This window comes from Typopeltis vanoorti, chromosome 1 (genome assembly GCF_054136105.1).
Source record: "Typopeltis vanoorti isolate ZY-2024b chromosome 1, IOZ_Tvanoo_1.0, whole genome shotgun sequence".
Taxonomy (NCBI): domain Eukaryota; kingdom Metazoa; phylum Arthropoda; class Arachnida; order Uropygi; family Thelyphonidae; genus Typopeltis; species Typopeltis vanoorti.
This window is the reverse complement of record NC_143549.1, coordinates 107,297,954-107,312,561: the sequence shown is the minus strand read 5'-3', so window position 1 is coordinate 107,312,561 and position 14,608 is coordinate 107,297,954. Positions and strand designations below refer to the sequence as shown.

Below are 14,608 nucleotides of genomic sequence, written 5' to 3'. Positions count from 1 at the left end.
AGTTTTTGTCTTTTTTGTTTCAGTCACCCCTATTATGTTGATCTGGTACTTATCTAATTCCTCAGCTAGCTCCATTTCTTTGCCATTCAGGCTTGTTATGTTGATAGTACTGATCTTTAACTCTGGTGATGTTGAGTTGGGGTGTGTTTTCAGATTTGTTCCAGTAGCTGACTTTTCGCTGTTCGCCCTGGTTCCATGGTGAAAAGAACGGGGGGGGGGGGCCTTGTTTAACCAGGCGACGCCCCAGCTGGCATGAAATTTTGTCATGTTGTATCATCATTTTGTATTTTGGTTTAACCAGTAAGAATACAATTTGGTCAGCTAAATCCCAAATTGCCAGCACATCCTCGTTTGTTCAGTATCCAGGTAGATACCCAACAGGGTGCACCACGAGAAGGTGAGGATTGTACATTAGGTTTAGAAGCCCTGGTCAGTTCTCTGCATTCCTTTAAAGGCTATGTGGAGGCCTCCTCTCAGTTATACAGCTTTGACCCTTAAGCACCCCCACTTGCTTGCTGATGATGTGAAATTAGGTAGAGTTAAAGTTAATGAAGGCAATGTGGAGAGTTTGCAGGTTGATTTAAATAGTTTGTCAGTATGGGTAAAAGATACTGTGTGTCAGTTCAGTGTGAAGTTTTGCATTTTGGGATAAATAGATTACAAGCTGTGTACCACATTGATGGAACTGTGCTCCAGGAAATAAATGAAGCTAGAGATTTAGGGGTAGTGGTAGACAGAGAGTTAAAGTTTAGAGGACATGTTTCTAAGATTGCTTAAGTAGTTCATAAGATTACTTCACTATTGAAGAACACATTAACAATTTGAGATAAGAAATCCTTTTTTTTAGGCTTACACGGTGATCAGAATACATTTCGGAAAATTATGGAGACAACTACCATGTTTGAGTAAAACTTTAGTTTTAATATAAACTAAAATCCACATTCGAAGTTTCGACCTTTATATCAAGGTCGTCTTCTGGAGCATATATACTATATACAGAGAAACAAGCTGCACTACAATTCTACATGATTTGCCAAAGTTACTGATCAACCGTTACAACAATTATTCCGGTGGGCGGGGGGGGGGGGGGGAGCTTACTACATCAACGCTTAGAGTCCTATTATTAATATTATCTATTGGTTGTAAAATTACATTGGGAGCAATAACACGTCTATATATATATCAACACCATGATTATACATATAAATTCCAACCAGTTGGTATGGAATGATTTCCAATACTAGCTGAAGGTTGCCTAGAGTCCTGAAGTATGCTGGATACTAAATGTTAAGTAGGCTGAATGTGTGCCATCCAGATTCTTGGAATTTTCATGCCACAGAATTTTGCAGGCTTCCTTAAATTTTCTTTCATACCAGGTTTTTGTATAGTGTAAAGAGTGGGTACTTTTCCAGTCGATTTGGTGTAAGGTGTCGAGAGCATGATCTGAGAGGCCTGCTTCAACAAAATGGTTATATTTAATGTGTCTTATGTGTTCTTTCTTATGTATAGGGATTGTACGTCCTGTTTCACCAATGTACGGTAAGTTACAGGTGCAGTGGATGCAATAAACTCCAGGATGTGCCAATGGGAGGAGAGGATCCTTAGAGGATTAGGTCCCTACCCAATAATATAGCCGATAAAATACAATTAGAAACCAGCAATGTTCTGAACAATAAGAAAACTATACATAACGATCTTACAAAAATGGAACTAGCAGCAATCAAATCATTGAAAGCTAATCAAGACATAATTATAATGAAATCGGATAAAGGCAATGCCACTGTCGTCCTTGATAGGTCAACATCCATCCATCAGATGAATCAACTAGTCTCCGATAACAGCACCTATCAGCTGGTAAACTATAACCCAACAAACAGGATAAAGAATAAAACAGAAAAATTTACTTAAGTCTGTCACTTCATGGCCATCAGACACAGTTAAAAAAACTTATACCCCCATTATGCCCGCTCTCCTAGAATATATGGTGTCCCGAAAGTACATAAACAAAATGTGCCACCTTTACCAATTGTGGAAGGAATAGATAGCCCTAATTACTACCTAGCCAAGAAATTAGCGTCAACACTCAAGGAGTTGGTAGGTCTTTCCCCCCTCCTACATAAAGAACACACAACACTTTATAAAGAAAATTAAAAACATAACACTCGACAAAGATGACTTGTTAGTCAGTTTCGATGTTTCTGCCCTCTTCACAAATGTCCCCATCAGTGACACATTCCTTCTCCAATGGAACAAATTTCCGCCCGACATTACGGTCCTCTTTGTCCACGTACTACATTCCGGTTACTTCATGTGGCAAAATAAATTTTACCTACAAAAGGAAGGTACGGCCATGGGCTCACCATTATCCCCCCCAATTGCTAACTTTTATATGGAAACTTTTGAGCAAAGTGCTCTTGATTCCTTCATTCTAAAACCTACAGTGTGGCTTAGATATGTTGACGATGTTTTCGTTATCTGGCCACATGGGCGACAAACGCTAAACACATTCCTTAGCCACCTGAACAAACAACATGAACACATACAATTTACTATAGAAATTGAAAATCAGAACTCGCTCCTGTTCCTGGATACACTGGTCTCACGTCTTCCTTCAGGCAGTCTATCCTTCACGGTCTACCACAAACCGACACACACTGGCCAATACAGAAATGCTAATTCATATCACCACCACCCATCACAAAAATATGGAGTCATTGACACCCTTAAAAACAGAGCTATAACAATCTGCTCTAACCAGCAAGCTCTGAAACAGGAACTAAAAATCATCAGCGACACATTTATAAATAATGGCTATAACAAAAATACTATTAATAAAGTACTTCATAAAACATCATCAAAAAAGATTACAGTAAACAATAGCCATCAACAATAGTAAACAAAATTCTAGATTACAGTAAACAATAGCCATCCCATACATTAACGGGTTATCAGAAAAAATCAACAGAATCCTACACCATTATAATCTCAATGCCACCTTTAAACCACCTACAAAACTTAAAAACATATTCCTCTCCTCCCATTGGCACATCCTGCAGTTTATTGCATCCACTGCACCTGTAGCTTACCACACATTGGTGAAACGGGACGTAAAATCTCTATACGTAAGAAAGAACACATAAGACACATTAAATATGACCATTTTGGTCATATTTAATGTAACAGGCCTCTCAGATCATGCTCTCAACACCTTACACCATACAAAAACCTGGTATGAAAGAAAATTTAAGGAAGCCTGCGAAATTCTGATAAACCACCCAAATATCAACAATAATGGTGGCATGAAAATTCAAAGAATCTGAATGGCACATTCAGCCTACTTAACATTTAGTATCCAGCATACTTCAGGACTCTAGGCAACCTTCTGCTAGTATTGGAAACTGTTCCATACCAACTGGTTGGAATTTATATGTATAATCATGGTGTTAATATATATATATATATATATATAGACTTGTTATTGCTCCCAGTGTGATTTTACAACCAATAGATAATATTAATAATAGGACTCTAAGCGTTGATGTAGTAAGGTTTTTTTTTTTTTTTTTTTTTTTTTCCTCCAGAGATCAGGCCAATAATTGTTGTAACAGTTGGTCAGTAACTTTAGCAAACCATGTAGATTGTAGTGCAGCTTGTTTCTCGGTATATAGTATATATGCTTCAGAAGAATACCTTGATATAAAGGTCAAAATGTCGAACGTGGATTTTGGTTTATATTAAACCAAAGTTTTACTTAAACACGGTAGAGATAAGGAAGTTGTCATTCCACTTTATAAAGCCTTGATAAGTCTACATCCGGATTACTGTGCTCAGGTCTGATCTGGATTTCTCTTCAGACAAGGAAGAGGTGGAGAAGATTCAGAGGCGAGTGACCAAGATGGTGAGTAGTCTGTGGAATGTTTCCTGTGAAGATAGATTTAGGGTGTGTGGATTTCAGAAGTTGGTTGATAGGAGAAAAATAGGGGGATATGATAGAAACATTTAAGTTAAAGGGTTTTATAGGATTGATGCAGGGGAAATGTTTCAGCACTTGGCTAGAGAGGCCAGAACAAGGGGTCATCCCTGGAAGTTGAATAAAGGTTTGGTTAGGGTGTGAAGAGTAGATTTTTTGCTTGGAAAGTGGTGAATGAGTGGAATGGGTTCCATTTCAATTGTGAGTGTGTTGTCTGTTAATGAGTTAAAGGAGAGGTATTTTAGATCGTGTGTGGATAGTTTGGGTCTCCTGCAGTGAGTCTTTGGACTCTGTGAAGGTGCCCATACAATAATAATAATAATAACAATAATAATAAAAATTCTCCAAGAACGACCAGTTTTCTGTTTTGTTATCTGCTTTCTAATGACAAAGAATTCCTTCATTTTTTTTTTTTAGTAGAATAAGGAAACCTTCTGTGTGGAATATGGCACAAATAAGTCTAATTGCAAAACTCCACAAAAAGAGAATTTTGATTTTTATAATTAATGAATTAAAATACCATTTATGGAGGGTTAGAAAGAAACATGGATTTGAAAACCAGAGATATGACATCCAGATGTTTTATAATATTGTATTGTGGAAATTTTATTGTTCAGTCAGACGATTTTTGTATTTAGAAAGATGCATTCTAGGAGATATCAAATTTATCACTAGATGTTGTAGACTATCCACATTATGCAATATTCACCAGAGGGAGATAAAATTCCATATTTTTGCTATGAGAGGTTTTTTAAATAGTTCCATCATCTTAATTCAATGTGGTCTTATGGTCAATTACAGGGATGACTGGAGAGCAATCCCAGGCAGAGAAGGCCAACTCAAGGCAGTTAACCCAAATTGGGCTAACCACCTTGGTGTCAGTCATACTTTGTGCTTTAGTTTCAATTGGTCTTTTGGTTGTTCATCTATATGAGATTGGTGAAAAAGGAAAACTGATAGCCTTTGGCTATATGATGATATGAAAGAGCTGAGGTCTTTTCTCTCTCTCTCTCTCTCATGCTATCAATCTGTCTTTCTTTCTCCTAATACTACCCGGCTCTCTTGCATCCCTATACTAACTACTCTAGGCCTATGATGAGCAAACCTTTTACTTTTTCACCTCAATAAAAGTCGAAACCAGTTTGAGTAGTGACCCTTCCCATAATGCATAGCCTTATATATGTCTGTAAGGATATCTGCTTTGCATTATGGGATACTGAGGCATGAAGATGTGAAGTCATTAGCCTCTATATACGAGTTGCCCAGTTCTAAAGTTACTTCAGGTACAAACTTTGCTTACACTTAGATAAAGGATTAAACCAAGAATATTATTTCTTGGCATCTTTAACTTGAAAGTATTGGTGAATTACCAGATAATTATATTAAAATTATATTAGTAATTAACAGTGGCAATCCTGTTGTTTTTTGGTGGTGAACTTCTAAAGAACGAACTGATAGAAATGTCAATCTGAATGCCCAAATAAATACAGGGAGATTAAATTAAATTATCCCTGTTTAAGGCCTTATGGAGTGCCACCTAGTGGTCCAAATGCTGCAAAACATTGCAGGAATACATTGTGCATGATACAGAACCGATATCTGATGTTGGGGGGGGGGGGTAGTTCATTAATTCACCAGAACTGCTGTATGTTGTACTGAATGTAGATGTAGTAATTTTTCTACATCTACATTCAGTACTACAGAATGTAGGTGTAGAAGGAGAAAAGGAGAATTAAGGAGAAAAGCGACACAAGCATAAATAACACATTTTTATTCACTTCCATTATGCATTCATAGGCTGTACTGTTCAACGTGCTGCCCTTCCCAGTATGCCACAAACTGCATACTTTGCACAGTATGTTCAACAGCAAAATACAGCTGCGTGAGACTCTTGTTGTGCACATATTGTGTTATGCTGTCTTTCAGCACTGGCAAGTTATCGGGATGATCTCAATAGATCCTATCTTTGAGAAATCCCCAGAGCCAGAAGTCATAGGGATCAGATCAGGTGAACAAAGTGGCCATGCAATGGGAAATGCATGGCTATCATTCTGCCTTCCATGAAATGTTCTTGAAGACCCTCCTGTATGGATTGACTGATGTGTGGAGGGGGGCATTACTCTAGCTGTGGCACAACAAAATTGTTTATCGTATCGCGATACCTCTTGGCAGTAACTGTGCAGGTCACAGAACCTGACTAGCAAATGTCCTCAAAGAAGAATGGTCCAATGATAAGAAGCTGTAAATCTGCACCAGACAGTAACCTTGGGTGAGTGCAAAGGAATTTGTTGGTTTCCATGCAGGTTGTTTATAGCCCATACCTAGCAATTGTGAGTACTGACAGCTCCATTCAGGAAGCAAAATTTGGAGGTGAAGCAAAAGTGAGCTTCATCTCCCAACAAAATTATCCATGGCCACACACGTCCAACTCCACTCAAGCAAGAAGTGTTACAGCAAATGTCAATTGACTTTCAAAGTCTTATGGGTGCAACTTCTGCATCAGGGTTATCTTGAATAGATAGAAATGCAGAATCTTTCATAGAATTTTCTGGTTATGTAAGCCTACATCTATGTGTCTTGATACAGCACGTTCACTGCAGGAAGTAATGCTGTTATTCATAGACTGCTCCAGAACAGCAGAAGCAATTTCATTCACTTGTTGTGAACTGATTGATTTGTGACCTCTTCCAGGTCTAACTCCCAGCGATCCTGTGTCTTCAAGACGATTAATGATTTGTTGCAGAGGACTTGGAGATAGTGTACCTCATTGACATTTTTTGGTAATGAAATTCGCAGAGTGCAACAACAGCATGGCATTTGTTTAGGTAGTACAGCTTCACAAGCAAAGCACATTGGGACAAGGTTAATGCCATCACTGTGGATGGTATTAACAACTAGAATAAAGGGAAAAATCCCATGACCATCTTTTTAAACCCTCCTGGCACCTACTGAGTTATGTGATATGCAAATTCCATGCATTTGGTATTTGTAATGCCCTTAGTGGTGAATTTTGGAACTATGTTTTTTTTTTCCCTCAGAAATTGCTTCCGCATGATGCACAATGTATTCCTGTGATGTTTTTCAGCATTTGGATCACTGGATGGCACTCCACGAGGTCTTACATAGGAATACCTTGTACTTAAATGTAAGCATTTTATAGTTGTACTAAATAAAAAGAGATATGAAAGAATTAAATGTAAAATTTGCAAGAATTCACAAGCAAGTTTGGTAGGCCAACAGCTGTCTCTGAAAGTTCAGAGACTAAATCAAACATTTTAAATAAAAATTAAAATAAAATAAAATAAAAAAGGGGCATACAAAAACAGGAAAAATGGCTAATGTTAGTAGATGCTGGAAAACAAAAACACAGATAAAGTAAGAAATAATGTTCCTGAAAGCAGAATTTTTAGAAGCGCATATTACATTGTTAATGTTCTTATTTATTTATAAATAAATAAGTACCAGGTTGGCATAATTGGTGTTGCAGAAACAAAGAAGACAAAAACAGGTAATTTTTTTAAAATAACAAATGCAAAATGTTATTTTCAGGTAGTAATGACCAGCAAAGGAAGAAGATTGTATAATATTTAACATTAATCTCAAGGGTGATCTTGAATGACAGGCAGTAGACTGAGTGATGAGGACAAACATCAAACTGGAGATTTTAATTGTGCCTATGGTTTGTTCCCAAAGAAGGACAGGAAGAAGTGTAGGAATTTTTCAAGTTTAGACTTTACCATAATCCATTGTGATATTCTCTCAGTTTTAGCATTGTGATCCCCAAATTTCAAGTCTATTCTCATCATCAGCCCAGATCTCTTTTACCTCTTTCAGAATTTCTCTATTAATTGTACACTCTGCATCTCAACCTTGTCTAACAAATTTCAAGACTTTGCACTTTGTGACATTAAACTCGTAGCCCTACTTACATGCTCACTCACATCTGTCGGCCTGGTTGGCCGAGTGTTTAGCATATCCGCTCTCCAGCCAAAAGACTGTGGGTTCAAATCTCACCGTGGGCATGGATATTTGTGATTGTCTGTGGAAATACTAGTGGTGGGCAGTAGATGGTGTTGGTGAACTGAGTGGAGACAGAGAGTTCTAGAGTAGGTGCTCTCCCTGGAGGTGTCATGAAATAATAATAATAATAATAATAATCTATTGAGATCCTTCTGCAAGGTCACAGTATCTACTCTTCTTCTCATAGTTCTTTGCATCATCAAGCCTGTCTCAATATCATTGACATACAAGTTATACAGTAACAGTCCCTAAACTAAACAGACCCTCTGTTAGTGATGTTAGTGACATTTCTCTTTTGGGATACCCCCCTCCCCACATACAACCTGCTGATACCTGACATATTCACCAGTCCATCGCACTAGTCTCATCTATCTGTTTCAGTTTAGTTACCATCAGTCCCTCCTTCTCCTCCTTCAGACTCCATCCTGGAATCTGAAGGACGCCCTGGACTGGAGAACTTGGAAGAGGAAGGTTAAAGATCGGTGCGCCAACCCCGTTTAACATGGGATAAGGCTTAGTGAAAGAAGAAGAAGAAGTCCCTCTTCCACTATATCCTCTATACTCCAGCTTCTCATAATGTCACTTTCACAAGGATGAAATAACTTACTCAACTGCTTATTGAAAACTTTAATTATATTGTCTGCATCAGTTACCAGTCTACCATTGTCATTTCATAGCCATTCTTTCTTCTACTTTCTGCATATTGAAAGAACTCATTAGAATTCCCTGGTTTGGAAGTTTAACAATAAGTGATTAAAATTATAAATGCCAATTTAGGTGTTGAACTATATTAAATAAACAGTTCAAGAGAGTTTTATCAGTTTTATTATTGATGATGTTGCATTAAATATTTAAGTGTACATTTTGTATTATTATTTTGTTATTATTCTTTTATAGGACAACAAGCAAAATGGATATACAACCTTCTGTTCCAGAAAAGCCAAATTTGCTTAAATCTTATGATATCAGTGCAAATAATTTTGAAACAATGGCCAGTTATCATGGTATGGACATATGTTAAATTTGAATTTAAATTTTGTTCTTTTCCCCTTATACATACTTCCTTTTATTAATATAGATATCTATATAAAAATGAAAGTAAATGCATCTTTCTTTTTCTTCTTAATTAAGCAGTTAACAAATGTTATGCTAATCTCTTTTTTTTTTAACACTCAAATGGGAACCTAATTCCCTTATTATTATTAATTCGTGACACCTCCGAAGACTCATCGCGGGAGGACACCCACTGTACAACTCTCCATCTCCACTACTACACAGAACCTCTACTACCAATCACCTACATCAATGCCATCTACTGCCCACAACCACCACCACAGCTAGTATTTTTTATCTGTAAATTGCATGTGTTCTGAAGGGCCATCAGTTGATATAAAGTTTAGTGTGGACCTGATTATTTTAACATATTGATGGTATAAAGTTCCTTATAATTATGTATATGATAATTTATAACATTATACAATAGGAACTTTGTTTTTATTTATATATATACTGGGTAATTATAAAATAGTGTTCAGATCCCTCTAGCGAGTAATGTATTGGACGAAACACACCAATATTCTCTAGACGTACACAGTGGAACATGGGGGATTCAATTTAACGGGGAAAAAAAAGTACCAAAAGTCGCCAACAGGGGAAATTGTGGGGCTGTTTACCGAGTAAAATGCATTAATTTGCATTATCACGTTTCTTGTGAGCTATCATGCAATAAAAGGAAAGCCTGTGAGATTTCTTATCATTCGTAGACAAAATGCTTTTCGATACCTCTTACCTTACGTGAGCGTGCTTTGTTAGTCAAACTCTATTATCAGCTGAACAATAATGCCAGTGCTTGTCTTCATGATTTTCGGCGTATGAAAAGGACTGATTAGCATAATAAACTTACGAAAACTGATTTGCTGATTTGAAACTACTGGAACTCTAGCAGTGCAGGTAGGTAGGGGACGCAAACCAATCAATCACCAACAAGTTGAACAAGTTGCAACTGCTATTGTGGAACAGGAGATGATGAATGTGCAGGGTACCAGCAGTGCACGAGCAATATCTCGGCAACTGGATATCGCATACACAACGGTGTGGAAAATCCTACATCAGATGTTGAAGTTTTACCACTATAAAATCAGTCATGTTCAAGAATTGCGCCCTGGTGATGTGACCACACGAATCGACTTATCTTTGAGATTCTTAGCGCGCATGGAAGTGAATGATGCATGGCCGTGGCAGATTTTATGGAGTGACGAAGCGCACTTTTATTTGAACTGCGATTATTAACACACGCAACTGTCGCATTTGGGCTGCAACTAATCTGCACGTGTATCTGCAGATGCCTATCCACTCACCCAAAGTCACAGTGTGGTGCGGATTTACGGCATCTTTTATCATCGGTCCATACTTTTATGAGGAAAATCGCCAAAATGGACCAGTGACCTGTTCTGTCAATGCTAACAAGTATGCCAATATGCTACAGAACTTTGTGGTTCCACAACTGCTGCAAAGAGGATGTCTCGATTCGACCATCTTCATGCAGGATGGTGCACCACCCCACATCGGACTTCAAGTACAGCGTATTTTGCGATAACATTTCTCTGACAGAAGAATCATTAGTCGTGCAATACCATGGCCACCAAGATCACCTGATCTTGATCCTTGTGACTTTTGGCTGTGGGGATTTCTTAAAAGTATTGTGTATCAAGAACATGTACCTGATATTCCAACTTTGAAAGATCGAATAACGTTACACGTGAGACAAATCAATTCTGATATGTTGCGAGCCACTGTGGAAAATGTCAGGCACCGTATGCAGTTCCTGGAACATCAGAATGGTGGTCATATTGAACCTCATTTGTAATTAACAATAAACATCATGAAATTGATGTGTGCTGTCTCTCATTTGCCGTTTAGTCATTCATTAGTCATGCCTACTAAAATTAATTTGGCAGCTCCAAAATTTCCCCTGTTAGCGACTTTTGGTACTTTTTTTTTTTTTTTTCCGTTAAATCGAATTCCCATGTTCCACTGTGTATGTCTAATGAATATTCATGTGTTTTGTCCAATACATTACTTGCTAGAGGACTCTGAACACTTGACGTTATTTTATAATCACCCGGTATATAAGAAACATTATGTAATAATATTTTTTATATGGATCCTACCCACAAAAGATAAGAAACTTATAGTACATCAGTGCTGTGGTTAGGCTGGATTTGTATGATTATTTTTTCTTTTTATATTTGATTATATTTTTTGTTCAAAAGACATATTTCGGTGATTACACCATATTTTTTATTATTCAGTTATACAATATACTGAAATAATAGTTCCTGACAAGTTTCGTAAATCGTAGGATTTACATCTTCAGGGGTAAATAGTATAACTTAAAGTTTAAACAAGAGAAATTAATAAATACAAATCATAACCGTCTGGCTATTCATAAACTCAAATAACAGAATGCAGATATAAAACGTTATTGACGTTGAACAATACTGGACGATGTCACATGTTCTTGTTCTCGTTCATACAGTCCGAGCTCAGATTGAGGTAGATTTTTCATTAGAGCTGACCACACTTGATGGAGAATTAAACCTTGATTTTTATTGCATTGGGTTGAGTTTTTCAGCATATTAGCAACTTCTTTAAATTTTCTTATGTAGCTGTTGTTTTCTATGTATGACATTGTCGTTTTTTGCCAGAGTAAGTCATGTCCAGGTGGAAGTGGTATGGAAAGCAAGACCGTTTTTTGTTTTCTTTTGTATTGTACGTCTTTTTGGTGTTCAGCCATGCATATTTCTCCAGATCTTCCTGTCTGTCCTATGTAGCAAATCCTGCAAGAGCAATGGATTTTGTAGACTCCTGGTTTATTAAGAGGATGATGAAGTGGTTTTGGTGGATATAGGAATCTTGAGATTTTTTCCATAGGAAGGAAGACTACTTTTACGTTGTGTTTGTTCATTAATTTGGCTAGCTTATCTGTAACATTTTTGATATAAGGAAGCGAGATTACGTTTTTGTAATCCTGTTTTATTGTGTTGTTAGTTGGAGGCATTTTAAGAATTCTCTTGATGGTTTTTGTTTCATACCCATTCTGTTGGATGATTTGTGTTAAGTATTTTAGTTCTTTATTACATCTTTCTTGTGTGCTGGAGATATTGTATGCTCTGTCTCGAAGAGTTGTAATTAAGCTTATTTTTTGTGAAGGATGGTGGTGTGAGGCTGCATTTAGAAATCTTCCTGTGTTTGTCAGCTTCCTATATACTGAGAAGGAGAGTTTATTTTCTTCATTAACTTCTAATAGAATATCTAAAAAAGGAAGATTTTTATTTTCTTCTTGTTCTAAAGTGAATTTTATGGTGTTGTGCAAATTGTAATAAAGAACTAAAATACTTAACACAAATCCTCCAACCGAATGGGTATGAAACAAAAACCATCAAGAGAATCTTTAAAATGCCTCCAACTAACAACACAATAAAACAGGATTACAAAAATGCAATCTCACTTCCTTATATCAAAAATGTTACAGATAAGCTAGCCAAATTAATGAACAAACACAACGTAAAAGTAGCCTTCCTTCCTATGGAAAAAATCTCAAGATTCCTACATCCATCAAAACCACCTCATCATCCTCTTAAAAAACCAGGAGTCTACAAAATCCATTGCTCTTGCTGGATTTGCTACGTAGGACAGACAGGAAGATCTGGAGAAATACGCATGGCGAACACCAAAAAGACATACAATACAAAAGAGAACAAAAAACGGGTCTTGCTTTCCATACCACTTCCAATGGACACGATGTCTTCTGGCAAAACACGGCAATGTCATACATAGAAAACAACAGCTACATAAGAAAATTTAAAGAAGCTGCTAATATGCTGAAAAACCCAACCCAATGCAATAAAAATCAAGGTTTAATTCTCCACCAAGTGTGGTCAGCTCTAATGAAAAATCTACCTCAATCTGAGCTTGGACTGTATGAACGAGAACACGTGACATCATCCAGTATTGTTCAACGTCAGTAATGTTTTATATCTGCATTTTGTTATTTGAGTTTATAAATAGCCAGACGGTTATGATTTGTATTTATTAATTTCTCTTGTTTAAACTTTGAGTTATACTATTTACCCCTGAAGATCCTACGATTTACGAAACTTGTCGGGAACTATTATTTCAGTATATTGTATAACTGAATAATAAAAAATGTATTAACCAATTATATGTAACAATTAGCCACAGAAATCTATGCCTGCTATATTTTTGTATTTTTAATGATATTTGTACATAATCCAGAAATTATGCTCTAGAGACCAAATGTGAAACTTATCAAACTGCTTAAGACTTCAAAAAGCAGGTTAGTAGTCTTACGCTAGGCATTGGAATTCATCTTCCATCTAAAGACAATCGCAAATATCCATGTAGATATTCAAACCCACAGCTCATTGGTTAAAGAGCTGAGTACATTGAGCACTCAGGCTACCATATACTTGTATACTTATAGTTAACCATATCATAATTTTGTGAGATATATTTCTAAATGCTTATACAGCTAGCAGTGCATGTAGAAACAATATATAATTTATTTAAAATAACTCCAACATATTTCACCCAAGTCTTATATTAAATACCATGAGCCTGAGCAGTCTGGATCGTAACTTAAACAGATCCGATGGTCTACATCTATCCCCTTTGTAAGAGATGGTACTTTTTAAATCAGCTAATCTTTCCTAACTTTATTTTGTCTGAATATATATATATATTTTTTTTAATAAGTCAGGAAATGATTCACCTTTTCTAATTATCTTACATTAGCTCCTTAGGTGGCATTTTTTCGAATTATCTGTTAATGTTTAATTATCATTCATTGATCTTGTACTGATGATATCTATGATTCTTCGGTAAAAATTCTATGCTAATAGAGTTATTTACGTGATTTCCTCTGGTTTTATAATATTCGCTATGCTAACTTGGTATTTCATTATTGAAACAAATATCTAGTGTAAATATGGATATCATCAGGGAGAAAGAAGAGATGATCAGTAAGTAACTACATTCACAAATCATAAGGAGTTACTCAGTATTTTCTTACTCATTTGATGAGGTCTCCCTGTTCACCAATTATACTTACTACAAGAGACTTCGATTTTTGTGAGTTGATTTCGCTAAAGACATTGTAAACTTTGTTTGTACCATCAGTGCAGGTTATTTTAATGGCAGAAACCCAAATCGAAGGAACAGCAATGGGATGTTTTGTCTTGCCTGCTTTAGCTGATTATTTTATGGAGCATCTAGAAAATCAACCCTTCTGTACGATTTTCCCTCAACCTCATATTTGACTTCATTTTGTCGATGTCTTTTGCACACTGGATGGACTCAGAAAAAAAAACTACTACAATTCCTGGATAAAATAAATTCTTTGTACCCTGTATTAAGTTTACTATTGAATGGAATCCAACAACAATTTTACTTTTTTGGATACTTTAATAATCAGAAATCCTAAAGGTAGTATTGAATTTTTGGTTTGTCAAAAACCAACCCTTACTGATGGATAAATCCATTTGTCCTCATACCATCACTCATTGCAGAAGACAGTTATTATCAAAAGTCTCGTAC

General features: G+C 36.4%; 1 protein-coding gene across 1 annotated transcript in view; it reads left to right on the top strand.

Moving 5' to 3' along the window:
* LOC150110297 (uncharacterized) overlaps window positions 1–14,608 on the top strand; it is a 270,355-nt gene that overhangs the window by 204,583 nt on the left and 51,164 nt on the right. The window contains exon 13 of the mRNA XM_090395533.1: window positions 8,888–8,994. Within this exon, the coding sequence (XP_090251659.1) occupies window positions 8,888–8,994 (107 nt within the window). The remainder of the gene's footprint in view (window positions 1–8,887; window positions 8,995–14,608) is intronic.